Source organism: Nannobrachium achirus (assembly GCF_963921795.1).
Source record: "Nannobrachium achirus genome assembly, chromosome: 12".
NCBI classification, from domain to species: Eukaryota; Metazoa; Chordata; class Actinopteri; order Myctophiformes; family Myctophidae; genus Nannobrachium; species Nannobrachium achirus.
In genome coordinates this window covers 33747096-33764463 of record NC_137832.1, presented here as the reverse complement: position 1 = coordinate 33764463, position 17368 = coordinate 33747096, and the positions used below count along the sequence as shown (strand labels likewise).

The window sequence follows — 17368 nt, the reverse complement described above, 5'->3', positions numbered from 1 at the left end:
AGTTACTTTACTCCACTGGTATTATTAATAGCTGGTAACACCGGGAGCGTTATAGTTGGACAGCCCTTTATTTTGTGCTGCTTTGTATGGGTGCCCTGAGACTGTACCAATCATAAAACTCATGTATATGCTATATACTGTCCGTTAAAGATAGAAGATTTTAAATGTCGGTCGTGATGGATATTTCAGGGGACGATGAAGCACACGATGATAAATACAAGCGTTCGGGGCGTTTGGACATGAGCCATGGTTTCTTACACCATATTCGAAGGAACCAGATTGCAAGGTGATTTTTGTGTCTTCTTGGCTAACGCTGCTAACTAGCAAGCTCACGAAATGTCTTAATACAGTGTAAACATTAATGTGTTTTACAGTTGAGGTAAAAAGTAAATCTGTGATAAAATGATGATTAATATAGTTAGACGAACCAATGTAAAACTAACTACGCCCGCGCACACTTGCTGCGCATGCACAATGCGAGTAGAAGCTCTCACTGGCTGGCCTCATTTAATTATCCTATAATTCGAATTATTTGAAAATAAACACTGGTAGGAAAAGTTCTCACATTTTTTACTTAAGTAAAAGTATCAATACTGTAATATAGAAATACTTTTGTACTTGAGTAAAAGTACAAAAGTATTGGCATCAACATGTACTTAAAGAACCAAAAGTAAGAGTACTAATTGTGCAGAATGTCATTATGCAGAATGCCATTTCAAGCCATGCCATTTCAAGCTTTCAAATGTATCTTTTGAAAATAGCAGATCTACAAGCTCATAATGTGTCGCATTGCGATGCATTGTGAGCTTGTAGATTGGCTATTTCAAACAGCCAAAATTGATATATGTCTGACTCTGAATTGGTGAGGTTTTGTAATAATAATTAAAATCTACAAAGTAACTAGTAACTAAAGTGTTCAAATAAATGTAGTGGAGTAAAAGTACAATATTTGAATCCGAGATGTAGTGGAAGTAAAAGTATTGGAAATACTCAAGTAAAGTACAAATACCTAAAAATTGTAATTAATTTAATCTACTTAGTGACTTTACACCACTGAAAATAAATGTTATGTTTTCGTAATAGTATGGTAAGGGTCAGTATTTGATTTGCCCCAGAAATGCATTTTAATTTCCATGTATTTATTGATGATGTATATCTATCTGCAATGTACCTAATAATACTGCAGGAAAAGGGTGAATTGAATTCTCTGTCCTGTTTAGAGATGACTATGATAAGGAAGTGAAGCAATCAAAAGAACTTCAACGAAGGAGACTCACTACAACCCCTAGGCGCCCTCGACGCCCTGATATCGAAGTTTACCATCCCCGTAGAAGAAGTAAGGTTAAGCTACTCTGCTGTCATCTTTGCACTGATGAGGACAGTCAGCCCCTTATTGTGTGTGTGTGTGCTCATTTCCAGATGGATCAGAGCCCGGCATAGGTGCTGAGACGGAAGAGTGGAATGAAAGTGGGTCAAGTACAGAGACAGAGACCCATGGAACTGAACTATTCTGGCTTGACTACCAGTCAGATTCTGGCACTATTACATCCTTCATTGTCCACAAGGTTTGAACATTCATTTGAATTATGTTTCTGGCTATGTATCTCAAGTTATTTATTATTTGTTATCCTTGAGCTCACTTTGGTTTACTTTGCACTTGTACAGCATATCATGTTTCCTTCTGTTGCACCTCAGGGAGATAAGCCTGAGAGAGTGGTGGACCATGTTGCAGAGAAGAACATCTTGGATCCAGCCATGAGAGCAGCACTAGAGGATCGAATTCGAAAGGAAATGGACAAACGACGAGACAAACGCTGAGCAATATTCTAGAAATAACAGTGATGACAGACAAGCTGGAAGTGAAACATCCAGTGGAGCGGAACATCATTTGATATGATCCTCGTAGTCATATCATTGACAAAGCTGTCAGTGGCAGTGGCAGGGATGCAAGATGATATCTCCCAACACAGCTGACTCTTGTGTTCTGAAGGCTCAGTGGCACTGAATTAACAGTGTTTAATGTAGACGGTACAGATTGGGGCACAACTTTCATTATACTTTACAGTACATTGGACTGTTACCTCGGACTGGCCCATGAGTTCAGGGAGAGTCCCCCTGAAGATTACTATCCTGTAGGCTCTTACGTGGAGTACCAGGCTGCAACCACACACCTGAAGATGACTATTATTGTTGGGTGTCGGCCTACTCCAAAGGATATAGCCTATAGCCGAGGACGTGGATGCTCTGCCTCTTAGTAAAATCCAGGAATGAATTGGTGCTTTCTTTATTCTTTGCAGAGCTGTAAACCTACCTACTCCACAGATCATATGCTCTGTCTCTTGTGTTTACAAATATTTATTGTTGATAAATGTGATTGGAACTTTTCTGAAGTTCTTATAATGGATTCTGAAGTTCTGATAATGGATTGTCATTAGGTATGACTTTTAAAATGTGAGAATTTCAACCTAAGTCGGTTACATTTGATGTAATTGGTAATGTCTTTTTTTGTTAATTGGGAGCATTTAGGTGATGTAGGCATGTTTGTTTGACAGCTTCATTGCGTCCCGTATTTTTTATTTATTTAGGACTGGAGATTTATTTTTGATACTGTGATGTATTTGAATGTAATTTCTTAGTTTCAGCTTTACATAAAAACAAAAACACTTTATGGATATCATATGCGTGTAGTAGAATCTGCAGTCATTCCCTCAGCATGTACTGGATAAACAGTCTCTTTTAGAAGTTCAGAGACATTTTCACTAGGGGGCAGTATGAAGTTGTATTGATGTATTCCAGCTCCAGTGACCATAACCTCATTGTACCATAACCTACTCTTCAATCTATGCTGTGCCCCAACATCTACTTTTCTTTAGCAAGTTTAACAAATAATGTTAGTACATTTCTATTTATCAGTGCATTTACAGTACGCCTAACACAACTTAACTGACCATAAGTATGGAAAAACGACAAGTGAATATATTTGTGCTACGACAAGTGAATATATTTGTGCTAAGCAATATATTTGACCATGTATACGGCCATGCATGAAATGCCTCTGATGCGATCTGGAGAACGGGGTACTGTATCTGTGTGTGTGTGTTTTAACTGGTTATTATATTTGGAGAGAACTGGGTAGGCTACTATGTAGAAGACTGAGAGTGGGCATTATTTAGGGAATTACTGGGCTCTATTACAGTTTAGGCATTTAGCACTATTCACTACAAACTATTCATTATTATTTACACATTTCACATTTTAGAACCTATTTCTAATCACTATTTTACATTTGAAAGGGTACAATGCATGGCATTCAATGAAGGTCTGTTCTATAAGTCATATTTCTTTGTAGCTTCAAAAGCACACCTGCCTAGTTCTCTCCATTGACCACTTACTTATTTACATTGCCCACTTTTATTTTATTTACATTTTGATCCCAAGAACTTTTAATACATTTTCCACCCAGTGCTAATTGTCTAAGCTGTAATCCTGGGCGCTACACTATCCCTCTTCCAACCTGGGGAGAGTCCCAAACTGAGCTCATGCTTCCTTCAATGCATGAGGAGTGAGCAGGCCGCTTCTTATCACCTGATAGGGGTGTTGCCCCGGTAAGCCAGTGGAAAGAACAAGTTCCTGGCTGGCCAGGGGGAGGCAGTATAGAGACCAGGATTATGGTCTTTTTTAGGTACCTACCCTAGGGGACATGGGTATGCAAACTCCACACAGAAAGGCCCTTTTGTCACCCACACGGCCCCACCTGGGGTATGGGCACAGATGACAAGGAGGAGAGAACACGCCCACAGCGTCCCCGGCGGAAATCGAACCCAGGACTCTCTGGCTGTGAGGCGACACCACTACCGAATGCGCCCCTACAGTGTGCCCTCTATGATTTATTACCCAGTTCTCTACAGTGCTCATTTCGTTTTAATGTCCACTACCCAGTTCACCTGTATTCATCCATGTACGTTTTCAGACAAACAAGGTGATGCCGTTTGTTAGGTTCTCTCCTGATATTAAAGGTACTGATATTGTAGGTACTGATGTAACTTGATGAAGGTCCCCTCCAGTTAACTGTTAACGAGAAGCAATGGCCTAAAGGTTAGAGGAGCACACACACAGGCCTTCCCCAACTGCTCCAGTGGAGCTGCTCAGTGGTCAACAAACTATGGTTGTACTTGTCAGCAGACTCAGCACCCAAGTTTTAGGTGTGTGTTTACTGAATATACAGGGCGTTGCTGAAAATGAGCTATTGTTTAATTGTTATTACCCTAGGTAAATAAAGAACAAAACACAAACAAACCCAAAAAAAAGAAAACTGGCAGACAATCGACATGCAAGCATCAGTTGATCGTAGAGACAAACAAGTCTAAGCATGCCTGAACATTTTCAGGCAGTGTATATACAGTATGCAGTGCAAAAGGATCAACATACACATCAAGCCAGTATCTCTCACATGAATAACTACACTTTCTGCAATTACGCAAATGTGAGTCTTCCAACAGCGGCTACAGGCCCATTTTATCTGCTGATTTCCAATCAAATGATGCAACATATATACATTTGTTGAAGATCAATGGTGTTAAATAACATTTTTCAAATTTGCAGTTTAAATTAATACCCCTGCCCAGTCCTTTCAAAGAGATACCGAGCAGACACGACTTCCCAGGCCTGTGATCAGAAGGAGAGGAAAAACTGTTATTGACAAAAGTGAATTTGATCCCCAACATCATGGAAGATTAACTCATTGTTTTCATCAGTGCATGAAAAATGCAAACTTCATCCTGGGGGCACATTTCTTACTAAGTCTTACACAAACCAATCTCAAGGAGGAGCACTCTCTGTGATGTTATTGGTGGAATGCAGACACTCCCCTTTGGATTCACACACCCTGCTCCAACTAACTTCTCACAACATGTGACTGATGTTGTGAGAAGAGAGATGGGAAATGTACTCACATTTCCACATCACTTACTCCACTGCTCAGCAGATAATCTCCAGTTTCCCCATTTCCCAATTGGCTGAAAGCTACCCAACCAAAATCAGCACCTTTGTTCCCCCTCAGTATAGTTCCACATGATCGGTGATCTATTATGCAACAGGCTTTGAGGGGTTGACACTTTAGGCAGTCAGCAAGACTTCAGCAAGATGTGTAGCCTAGCCGTATGTATGTACTACTGTACTATGGTCATTTGAACTTCAATTTATGGACAGTGTAATGAGAGGCCAGTAGTGGAGGGTGTATTTGTAGCAAGAACATCCTGGAATGTATGGCGTCAGACATTCCATTGTATTGCATTACAAGCTTTCGCAAAATAACGATTTTGCAAATTTAACATGGTCATGAAGGTCTTTAAGTTGATAAAATGATTATTATTCTCAGATTTTGTCCTAAATGCTAGCCTAACCAAATTAACAAACTCAGAGACAGGTGTTATAAAATAAAAATTCAAGTTGAGACAGGACAGAATCCTTTGGTAATTAGCCAATGTGTCCACCTTTGTACCTTTTATCAACATGATGGCGTTAGTAGTAGTACTGATGACAAGGCATTATTTAATACACTACAAACATTGCAGATTGCCTATTTAGATAGATACTATTGTGCTCTCAAAAATATACATATTTCTGCTTTGTAAAAGATGAAATGAAACAAGGATGCCCCATTTTGATTTGTTAAAATTCTTTTCACTTCTGTTTCAAAATCAGAAATCAGCATTTGCTTGGAATTTGTCTCACTGTGGTCAAAATAAATAGTGCAGGTATTTATATTTATATCTTCCTCTTGTGATAACCATTGTAATGAAACAGTAAAATACCCAAACACAAAACAGAAAAATGTGTGTAGAGCTACAATATAAGAGCAGAAGGTGACTAACAAAGTTAATTATAAGTTTCCAACTCAAATGATAACACTCTCCAACTAATATTGCATCATAATGTCTTTACACTGTACCAGCCCATGCCAACAGCTGACTAGTCACATTCTGACAGTCAAGCTGTGGCATTACCCACAGCTGACTTTTGTAGAATCCATTTCTGCTCTGTGAAGTGCTTTAGCGTGAAAACATGATCTTTGAGTCCACAACCTCTTCAGAAGATCTGTACTATTATCTGCAAACCTGTGTTGGGTGAAGGAGATGCTGCTGCACATGGTAGAGATTAATCATAATGTGTCATCATGTGACATTAGCACTGTTCATGTAGTGTTCAAAAGTTGGTCACCACCCGAACAGAACAAAGAGATTTCTGGGGCTCATTTTGAGGGGCTCTAATTTTCTTGCTCTACATAAATTGTTTAAACTGTAAATTACTATGAAGTTGCCACTGTGAATGGGCTGTTGAGCTTTCCCTTTCAAGGCTGTGACAGTGTAACCCAAGTGAAGCCCCGACAGAGTTAAATATAGCATTTGACAGAGTCCGTTTGGTAGTGAAAATAGACAGCTGCTGCTGTCCAAAAGTGTTGTCAATTAGTGACACACAAACCTCTTGGCTACACTGCAACTGTATGTACTGTTACTACAATATTACTGTTGCCAATCTTTCCAAGAATGGAGTGCTTCATCATATTATAGTTATAAAATGACAGTTATATTCATTCTGTAACTGATGGAGACATTAAGGCAGGGGTCCTCAACGTTTTCCAGGTAAAGGACCCCTTAGCTGAGAGAGTTCAATGTGCCCTGATGCTCTGGACTCCATTTAGTGTTATGTCATCTTGATACACAGTATACTGTATCCACAGAGCAAAAGGCAAAGTGTTTGGGAGGGTTCCTGAAGAGTTATTAAATAATGAAACATCCGGGCCACCCCACTTCAGCATATGTGGAAGTCCCCAATTGGCAACTATAGCACAAAGAAAGAGATACAATTTCCAGATAAAATCACCAGTGTAGAGGATCAAGTTTTTGGGCTGCAGGGGACAAAGGGTCTCTTAACATGGTTGGCATGTTTCTTTACTTAGCTCCATGTTTCTGTGCCAGTGTTAAAAAGCAAGCACACAGGGCTTATTTTATTACTTCAGACCAATGAAACTATCTAACGGATGTATGATACAATGATCTCATGGAACACAAGGTCCATTCATTATTGTACAAAGCTGCTGAGAGATCTGTAGCAAATTAACAAACAGCAAACAAATGATCAAGTTCACAGGATTGAGTATATATCCTGTACATTACGTGTCCTAGAAACTGGATTTGCTTGTTATTCTGAATACAGTGTTTCATAACAGGTTGTTTGAAGTAAAGCTATATAACCATATAAAAAGTTCACAGGGGGTGCACTAGCCACCAGACAAACTATTTGGAAGAGGCTAATAATGCAGAACTACATAACAAGGTATTACAGTGAAACATGAAATCGTTTCTGGAAGGATCAATTTTCAACTTTGTTTATAGCCGTTTGTAACTGTCAATAGGTTATTTGTAGTGATTTTTAACATTACAAATACAAAAACTTCCACTGATTGTCAGCAGAATGTCCTTTGGGTCCTGTGTCACAAGGATATACTCCTCAAATTTCAAATGATAGAACTACATAACATTTGTCCCTGTGAACGGAAGCAAGGAAATTAAATCGAGCCTTTTCTGTGAAGTATTTTCCCAAGGTGCGGTGACTAACAAGCTTGACGTCTTTTTATTACATACAGTTCCTAAACCACATTTGTTCATGTTAATATTCTAGTTAGGTACATTTTAATGTGCCCAAAGCACAATTTGTTTTACAGACAATAGTGTGGTGAAAGTAACTACTTAATAAAACAAATTGGCCTTTGGGCACCTTAAGATGTAGGCTACCTAACCTATTAGGATGAACAAATATGGGTTTGGGAATGGCAAACGTGTTAGTCACCATACCATGGGAACATTTCCTTGCTTCCTTTCACAGGGACAAATGTTATGTAGTTGTAATATTTGACATTTGAGTACATCCTTGTGACACAGGAACCAAAAAACATTCTACTATCAGTGGCAGTTTTTGTATCTCATGTATTGTTATAAACAAAGTTGAAAAATGATCCTCCAGTCAAGAATTTCTTGTGTTACTGTAATACCTTATGTAGTTCATCATTAGCCTCTGGTGGCTAGTGCATCCCTGACCCGTTCACATGGTTCTATAGCTTTATTATGGTCTTATGTAATATTCTAAGATTTTAAGACATGGAATTTTGCTTTAAAATAAAACCTTTTAAATATTTCACTTTATGCACAATGAATCTAGAATACTGTATATGAATGCATTTTGAATTATATTACAGAAGAAAATGAAAATGTCTTTAACAGAAATATGTACGTTGAAATAAGGCTTCTCTTAACTTGGACAATTAGTGAAAATCTTTGCATCACATCCTGTAGAGTGGACCTCATCTCATGGAACACAATCACAACACTGAGCTTATGTGGCCTTGTTGTTGGTGTGTCCACCCTGTGGGAGACAGGGAGGTCGAGTTGTATGGCTGGGTCACACCAGACTATGAAAAATGGGACCCAGTGCCTCCCTCACAAATCGACATGAAATCTAATTCATTTTTAATAATTTACTAAATGTAACTACATCAACCTGTATTATACTTCATTGTACAATTGTGGCATAAAGAATAGTAATGGCTTATCTACAAGCTCACATTGCGATGTGTTGTGAACTTGTAGATCTGCTATCATAACTTTCAACAATCCTTCATGAATCCATTTTAGACATGAAGGAGTCTAAAAGCTCCCAAATCCTGACCAAGGTTTCTGAAAAACAATTTTTACCAGCTTGCAACGCTGGTCAACAGATAGACCTGCCAGACAGCCGATGAATTATGAGATAACATACCCCATCATACCATTTATTTTATAATATAAATGTTAAGACGGAATTCAGTTCCCAGTGAAACTGCTCCACAAGGCTAGTCCACAAGGCGCAAGCTGGTATTAAAGGATTGCCATTTCTTTTATTCAAATATTGCAAAAAGCTAATGTTGGTATAAAGCAACAACTATGCCAAAAGGGGATCCCGGATTGAAAAGTATAACAACATATTGGGTGCTCCAGGTCTAAATGGGTTCATTGTAATTGATGTAAAAGTTTGAGATTGATTTGAGGTCCATTACATGACTCATATCACATGCCATTACACATAACAGCAAGTTATGTTACTATAAAGACAATGACAAAGTGTTTAGCAGGAAAGTAGCCATTTATTAGAACCAATATAATCAGAACATGAGGAAACGGTATCCAATCCCTAGACACGAAGCATAATACAGTACAAGCTACTCTCTGGAAATTGGACGCATGTTGATAGGAGGGGGGAAAGTGATTCAGCTCAAGGGTGGGGAAAAGAGGAAATAGAAAAGGCACTCTTACGCTCACCGTAGCAAACAGGACGACCTCCCGACTCCCGAGTGGTAAAGGGGAACAAACCAAATCTTGAAACCCTATCCAAACACACAGGATGGCCATGTAAACAAGGCTGGTTTCTCTGTACAACACCAGCCAAACGTCGCCATTCAATTCACAAGGACAGGTGAAGGCCAGAACAGTACAAGACATGTACAGGGACTTCTAATTCACCCCCCCCCCCCCCCAAACAAATACCCATTCCAAAACGTCAAAATATTTCACATTAACACAGTGATAATTCCTTGTGGAGGCACACCAAAGCTTTTCTGTAGGACACTTTGGAACCACAAGAGAAACACTGAAAAGTAATGGTCATCAAGTAAGGAAACCATGTGTTTAAAAAGCTGCCATCTGAATCCTCAGCTTCTCTGTATCCACGCCAAGTTTCAGAGAACAAATAAATAGTGTCATGTTTAGATTTCTGTTCAGCCAATAAGAACAGTGGAATACAAAACACTCCTTCAGGATAAGGATGGGAACCAGGTTTCTCTGTAGCTACACCTGCCATCAATATTCCTAGGAGTATCTGGGAATTCCATCAATTAAAATATACAAGTGAGACACTAAAAAAGAAAAGAAAAAGGGAGTAGTTTAAAATTGAATTTCAATTATAAGACAATCCAAATTGTCCCCCAACAATCAAGTATAACCAATGCCCCGCCAGATCAGAGCAGTGACACAGCAGCCTCTGACTTTTCTGTATAACGTCAGAAAACAGCAAAGATCTTTTGGGGCATGTGAGGCCTTCCACTCTCAGATTTTGGATCGCTCCCCAGCCCGCAATGCATAGCATTTGTCTGCAAAGGAAAGCATCAACCCTTGGCCCTTTAATTGTGCCATTCTAGCATCCTCCACAAAAAGACATGAGAATAAAGCTCAGATTTAAAAAAAGATGTTTGGGAACAACTGTACCAGACTGACATGGGGGAATGTTTCAAGAAAACTGAAACTACTGATAAGCTGCAGCAGTTATCTAGGAAGATGCCTCGTAGATGGTGATGCCCTGTAGATTCCCTACCAATAGCACCAGTAAATTAAGAGGGGTACTGTGGTTAACCGTATGGTAACACCAGCACACTAGAACACAAGACTTTTAATATTGATCCAGAATATGGAATGCCCAGAGCGAACAACCAAACAGCATCTATGCGGGGTCTATCACTGGGAGAGAGAGAGAGAAGGGATATCTGCATATCATGTGGAATTCCATCTTACTGGTCTTTTAACATCAAAATTTTGAAACGTGTCCTTGAATCTAGTATGACTCTACAAACAGGAAAAGAGTGACAAGACAGGAAGGGAGGTGGAGAGAGAAAGGGGATAGATGATGGTATAACTTATGCCATTGTGAGAGAGGTTAAGTGCGTTTCACCCCCGGGATCTTGTAGGCTTCTCTGTAGTATACACCAACAAGCCTAGGGGGAAAGCTTAACAGGTTTAGTATTTGAGTTTTTTGGGCACCTCCCATGGGAAGGAGTCCCGGCCAAAGTGGCCGTAGGCTGCAGTCCTCTGATACATGGGCTTCTTCAGATCCAGCTCCCTGGAATACATAATCAGCACATTTAGCAGCAGTCATCTGAAGAGAACTTAAGACGCACGAATCAATACTCAAAGGCAGAATGCTCAAATCAGCCAGTGGGGAGTGTCAAGAGCCACAAAAGAAAACCATAATCAAAAGAGGTTTATAAGACCAGCTGATAAAGAGGGAGACTCATGAAGCTTTGACACTTACCAATACCATGTCAACCCAACTCATCCTTGAGCAGTGGGGACTGCGGCTTGCAGATGGAAAGCACACTGGTCCCATTTTAAAAAGGCAATCTATTTGAATGTGAGCTAGAAAGCTTAAACATGCTGGGTATCTTGTATGTCTTTATAGTCACTCACATGCACTACACCTGTCCTACTGCACGTATACATTAATTTAGTTCATTTTAATTTAAGTTTACTTATTAGTTTAACTTGTATTTTATCTGTCCTATAGTACAGTCTTCCTCTGTGCTCTAGAGCGCTGATACTTTCAATGTTGCCGTACTGCAAATAAACTAACTCTGCCTGTTAATCAAAGACACAGAATCCCCTTTGATTAAGTTTACCCTTCAACACTAGCCCATATACCTCTATAGCAGCAGAATACAATGCTTGAATAACACACAAGCCAAAAAGCACCAGGATTGCACAAGACAGCGTTACAGTCATTATGCAGTTCAAATTGAAATACAAGGAAAGGGATAAAGTATTTAAAACATGGCTGCAGCAGTTCAAGCAAAATGGCAAGACAGTAAAGCATAAGAAAGAATGAGCCAGGAGTTTCTGATTCAGTGAGAAGCTCAGCGGATATACATTACCTAACAATGACCCCAGGGCGGAGATCAAAGTTCCTCTTTACAATGTCAAGCAACTCTCTCTCACTCTTGTTGGAGGTCCCATAGTGGAAGATGGAAATGGAGAGGGGATGGGCAACTCCAATTGCATAGGCAACCTAATATAGCAGATGTGCATATTTGTCATACATGGGAAGTTTGCCACAGCATTTTACTCCAAGAGGCAAAGTCTTTAAATAATCCCTCACCTGAACCAACACTCTCTTACACAGCTCAGCCTTCACCAGGGACTTAGCCACCCAGCGAGCAGCATATGCAGCAGACCGATCTACTTTAGTGTAGTCCTTCCCAGAGAAGGCGCCACCCCCGTGAGCACCCCAACCTCCATAAGTGTCAACAATGATCTTACGCCCCGTCAGGCCAGCATCTCCCTGTAATGAAATGGATAAGGGGTTACAATTTTCAGTGTCTGACAAGGATGCTTAGAATAGTAAAACATTAGCCATGTTAGTAACACCACTATTAAGTAGCTGTAAAAACACTGAAGCCATAAATGTGTACCTGGGGGCCTCCGATCACAAAGCGTCCGCTTGGCTGCAGATGATAGATTGTGTCATCATCCAGGTAGATGCATGGGACAACCGCCTTGACGACTTTCTCCTTTAGGGCATCTCTCATCTCGTCCAAGCATATGTCTTCGTCGTGCTGTACGGAGACAACAATGGTATGCACACGCACTGGAAGCATGGCACCACGGTCCTGGCGGTACTGGACAGTCACCTGCAAAGAATGTCAATATACGGGTAAGTGATTGCATCATGAGTTTTAAACCATTAATTAAATGGAGAAAACAGGTTTGTACTACTACAGGGGGAAATCCCCCCCCCCCCCCCCCACACACACACACACACACACACACACACACACACCTGTGTCTTTGAGTCTGGACGGAGCCATGGCAGAGTGCCATTGCGGCGCAGTTCTGCCAACTTGGCATTCAGCTTGTGGGCAAGGACAATAGTGAGAGGCATACATTCCTCTGTCTCATCAGTGGCATAGCCAAACATCAGGCCCTGCAGAAGAGAAACAAACTATTGGATCACCATGGCTGCACATCCTCAAACTCCACCAATAGTAATAATGTGATATAAGAAAAAAATGCACATGTGGAAAAACTATCAATAAAAATAATAGCCCCTCTACAAGCACCATGACCTCGTAAATCGGCAATTCCCGCTGCAAGACCAATTATGAAATAAGGCTTAAGTGATCAACCCACTACTGACCTGGTCCCCTGCCCCAATGTCCTCCTCGTTGCGATCTATGTGAACACCCTGGGCAATATCAGGAGATTGCTGCTCCAGAGCCACAAGAACATTGCATGTCTTGTAATCGAAACCTATAACAAAACAAAATTACTAAAACTTACTCGGCTCAAGAGAAGACAATTCAGGGAAGTGCAAATTAAATAAAAGTGCCCCAAAAGTACCACACCTTTGGAAGAGTCATCATATCCTATGTGGCGGATTGTATCCCGAACAACCTTCTGGTAGTCCACTGTGGCACGTGAAGTCACCTCACCTGCCAGGAGAATCATCCCAGTCTTGGCAACCGTCTCTACAATCGTTCAAGGGGGAGAGTCAACAGTTTACCATAAATGTATTCACAAACCACACAGTGTGTGAACAAACATCTGAACTAACAAACTTTCCATCATAGGTCATCTTTGTACAGTAGCACAGAGGTTCTCACAGACGCCAAGAATCCTTGAGGGGGTTCCAGGGACTCAGCAGGGAGTCCCCAATCCCCATGTAAATTATTGATATTTAGAACAACAAATGTACCCTTCAACTCAGAGTACCAAAGGCACCCTTCCTTTGGCTTCATTGGTATCAGCATACATGGATTGATGGATACAAGTCAGAAGTCACCTAATGCACATCAAACTCTGGCTAGAGTCTGAGAACCATTGCAGTAGAAAACAGGAGCAACATTTTCCTTACCACACGCAACTTTGGCATCGGGATCCTGCTTGAGGTGGGCATCAAGTACCGCATCACTGATCTGATCACAAATCTTGTCTGTAAACAACAACAACCACAGTGTAGTTATATAAAACGTGCAAACGCTATAATAACATGGTCGTACACACATCAGGCCAAGCTGTCATGACGCTTATGCGATTCGCGGAAAGTCTGTTTTTTAGCGCCATCCGCACATGTTCGCAGTGGGAGTGGCTTTAGGCCTTCCTCCTCCGTCGCCATTTCAGCAGGCCGGGTGCAGTGCACGTGCACGGGGCAATAACATCAAAGATCAAACTAGAGCCTCGAACATTAACACCAAATTTGGCATTTAACAGTGACATTAAGAAGCCTTCGTCCCTGCGATCGCTTATGTTATGTATCGATACACGGTGATTTGAGCCGCGGACCACCGTTTGAGGAGATTTAGCCTCTCTGGCCCAAAACGTACACATTGTTGTCGTTAGCCAAGATTGTCCACAATTCCACGCCGTATTGATGTGTTAGGAGAGATAACAGGCAAACGTTGAACGAAATAGCAATTCTTCTACATTCTCTGATTGTGTAGACATTATGTAATGCAGATGTTTAACAATCATGTAACTCTTGACTTGAGGGCGTAAAATGAAACCATTACGGGTCCATTTGGTTCCACTCTACACGCTAAAAGTTAAATATCTAATAAGGGTCCATTTGGTTACCAACTCTCCATCAATTAGAAAAACATGTGGTAGTTGAGGTGACTATTATTCTTCTGAAATGAACCACGCGGCAGGAGGATAATCCCATTTAGCTACGATTAGCTAGCGGAGGTTAGCTTTCACAAATCTGCTGCTCCGCCGACCTACTAGCCTACTACCCGCTGCTAGTACTACTAGACATTTATCAAAGTGCCAGACAGTGTTTTCACCTCAGTCTTGTTTTGTCTATTCGTTAGTTTCTGTCACCAATAATGTCCGCTAGAAATAAGCTAGGCAAACCGCACACGAAGACAGCGTTATTTATTATCATGTCTACGCCGTATGGTGCGTGTCTTACCAGGATGTCCTTCCCCGACCGACTCCGAGGTGAACAAGAAGCAGTCCTCCTCAATGAGAGAGTTATGGAAACCGTTCATTTGTCCGTTCATCATCGTGTGTACGTTCTTTATTCTTGTCGTACGAAATATAAATACTGTCTTCACGTCCTAACAATGCGTATTTTTTTTACGCCTTTGACTCGTTTTTCGTCGCAGGTCCTGTGTTTCCCGACCCCTTCTGCTGCTGTATGCATGAACGCGCCACTCAGTGCGCAGCGCACCACTATTTAAGCAGTGGAGAAGACGCCGCTGACGTCACGGAGCAGGGGGCCGTACCATTCCGACCTGGAAGGGAGAGGAGGAGGGAAAAGAACTGGAAGAGGGGTCAGTCAGTGATGTTGTTCGTTTGTCGTGGGATATCGTGCGCTTTTGAAGTCCTGCTCAGTCAGCATCCACGTTTCAGCCATTAGTCTTTTACCACAGAATGATTACCCAACTAGTTTTAATTTCAAGGACCTCCAATCCTCCATAACTCATGCGATACAGCAAAGCAGGGCTCGGCAACCTTTTTGATATGAAGTGCCATGTTTTCATTTTCTACATAACAACCTTTATTTTTATTCTTCTTTTATAATATTTTCTTTGACATTAGGATGTAATGATCATTAGACTCCTTTCCAGTCAGAGTTGTCAGTTTGAATGAATGCAGAATTATGTGCAGGATGTAATTTTGTATGTAGATGTGAGAGGACTTAATTTAACTGACTAAACCTTTTTTGAATATTCAATTTCAAGAGAAAAACACTCTCACATTTATAATGCCAGTGTGCCAGCAGTGATCATTCACCCTCTCCAGTGCCAATGTTGGCACGCGTCCCGTGCGCCTGCAATAAAGTGTAGTAGTAGGCTGCTGGCTAGCTAGCTACACTCTCTGAGTTACAGACATGTGGGGTCTATTTGAACCCTTGGCCTTGCCCTCAAGTAACCCTGGAAGGTCCCTTAACCTCACTCTAGACAGATTTCGACTGCAGCTTTAGCACCACACCACACCACGCCACCACACCACACCACATATCTAAATGTTCCATTACACAAAAGGATCCCCTCTCAAATCCACAGGTATGAGTAGCAGACTCCAGTCATTGACACTCCTTCATAGGTGGAGGTCATTGCCTCTTGCCTAATAATGTAAAGTAGATGAGTGGCCAACTGTCCTGTATTCAAGTAAGAAACAAATGGACTGTGATTATAATACAATATAATATACATTGTTATGATGTATTACAACTATCCTAATTATAATACACTATAATGGATTATAGTCTAACTGTGATTGTAATAGTAGCCTGTAGAGTAGGAAACAGCAAGACCAGAGACGTGGGTTGTCGTGGTAGTTTACTTGTTTCTCTCCACATAAAGTACACACATACACACTGTGAAATATGTTGCTAACAGCCAAACGTAAACAAGATGCATAACCAGTCATTATGAAGTGTTTGGCCTAGCTCACACCTAATCTGGACTGGAGTGGATACTTTTTAGTATCACTTTTTGTACCTAGGTCCTTGTAGTGGAAAATGTTCATGTGTGTTGAAAAAAATTATAATAACTGAGATTTCTAGTTCTTACTGCTGTTCCTACTATGACACCTGAACTTCCCTCAAGGGATCAATAAACGTTATCTTATCTTATTGTTTCTTTTTCTCATCTTATGTGCATAATCTTTGTATTGTATTTTTCAAACTAGAGGTTCGGGACACTCACGGCCTCACACCTCATACCTACCTTTATGGTAGTTAGTTAGGTACTAGAAGCTAGCGTCTAGTCGGCGACCTGGCCAACTCGGAACAATGTAAATAGGGAATGAATGCCCCGCCCTTTAGGACCCGTTTTGACCATCTGTCTGCCTGTGTCCATTTATGCTCATATATGGAGATATCTGTATCTGTCTGTCTGTCTGTCGGCGTCCATTTTATGTCCATATATGGAGATCACTGCAGTTATAGTTCTGGGTCCATTTTATGCCCAGATATGGAGATATCTGTCTATCTGCGTCCATTTTATGCCCATATATGGAGTATCTGTCTGTGCCTCCAACTGTGTTGCAGACACAGTGCCGGTTCCCCCTTTAATGCAAACCTCATTATACCTGTTGTCATAGGACCCGTTTTGAACATCTGTTTGCCTGTGTCCATTTATGCCCATATATGGAGATATCTGTATCTGTCTGTCTGCGTCCATTTTATGCCCATATATGGAGATCTTTGACCATCTGTTTGCCTCTGTCCATTTATGTCCATATATGGAGATATCTGTATCTGTCTGTCTGCAATCCATTTTATGCCCATATATGGGGGCATTCATTTTATGCCCATATATGGAGAACGCGCGTGCCCGTGGGACGAACGGTTCTCGAGATACGCGGATTACATACATACATACACACTCACAGAGATTTTTTGTTGACTCATGTGGCGTACGTGATGTCAGAGCCTTTTATGAAGTGATGTCACAATGAGTCAGAGCTTTCGCCGATTTCCTCCGGAACAGCCTGATGTCAACAATCAACCCCGCATAAGGAGATTCCGAACGTTTCTCGCCGGTTCGGGAAAACCGCGCGTC

General features: G+C 41.0%; 2 protein-coding genes across 3 annotated transcripts; one reads left to right on the top strand and one right to left on the bottom strand.

Annotated features, from left to right (window-relative positions):
• Positions 1-176: 176 nt before the first annotated feature.
• On the top strand, positions 177-2438 carry cUnh2orf68 (chromosome Un C2orf68 homolog; the record flags this gene model as incomplete). The annotated part of the gene is made up of 4 exons (XM_080739029.1): positions 177-286; positions 1221-1336; positions 1420-1565; positions 1696-2438. The coding sequence occupies 4 exons, from the start codon at positions 177-179 to the stop codon at positions 1816-1818; spliced, it is 495 nt and encodes a 164-aa protein (XP_080595155.1). The 3' UTR covers positions 1819-2438.
• A 6732-nt stretch (positions 2439-9170) lies between these two features.
• mat2ab (methionine adenosyltransferase 2Ab) lies at positions 9171-14992 on the bottom strand. Of its 2 annotated transcripts, XM_080739384.1 has the most exons (9): positions 14767-14992; positions 13711-13788; positions 13202-13324; positions 12994-13106; positions 12637-12780; positions 12269-12487; positions 11956-12138; positions 11732-11865; positions 9171-10923 (listed from the first exon to the last, which is right to left on the bottom strand). In XM_080739384.1, exons 1-9 carry the CDS (start codon positions 14858-14860, stop codon positions 10821-10823), a joined length of 1191 nt encoding a protein of 396 aa, XP_080595510.1. In that variant the 5' UTR covers positions 14861-14992; the 3' UTR covers positions 9171-10820. The 2 variants fall into 2 exon arrangements, with proteins under 2 accessions (XP_080595510.1, XP_080595511.1); XM_080739385.1 differs by having other exon boundaries at positions 9171-11865.
• Between the last annotated feature and the right edge of the window lie 2376 nt (positions 14993-17368).

Excerpts from the sequence above, each read along its gene's own strand:
- mat2ab (XM_080739384.1), bottom strand. The coding sequence starts at position 14,860 with ATGATGAACGGACAAATGAACGGTTTCCATAACTCTCTCATTGAGGAG. Across the intron at positions 13,107-13,201 it reads ATATGATGACTCTTCCAAAG|GTTTCGATTACAAGACATGC; the intron begins GTGTGGTACTTT and ends GTTTTGTTATAG. Across the intron at positions 12,781-12,993 it reads ACATTGGGGCAGGGGACCAG|GGCCTGATGTTTGGCTATGC; the intron begins GTCAGTAGTGGG and ends TCTCTTCTGCAG.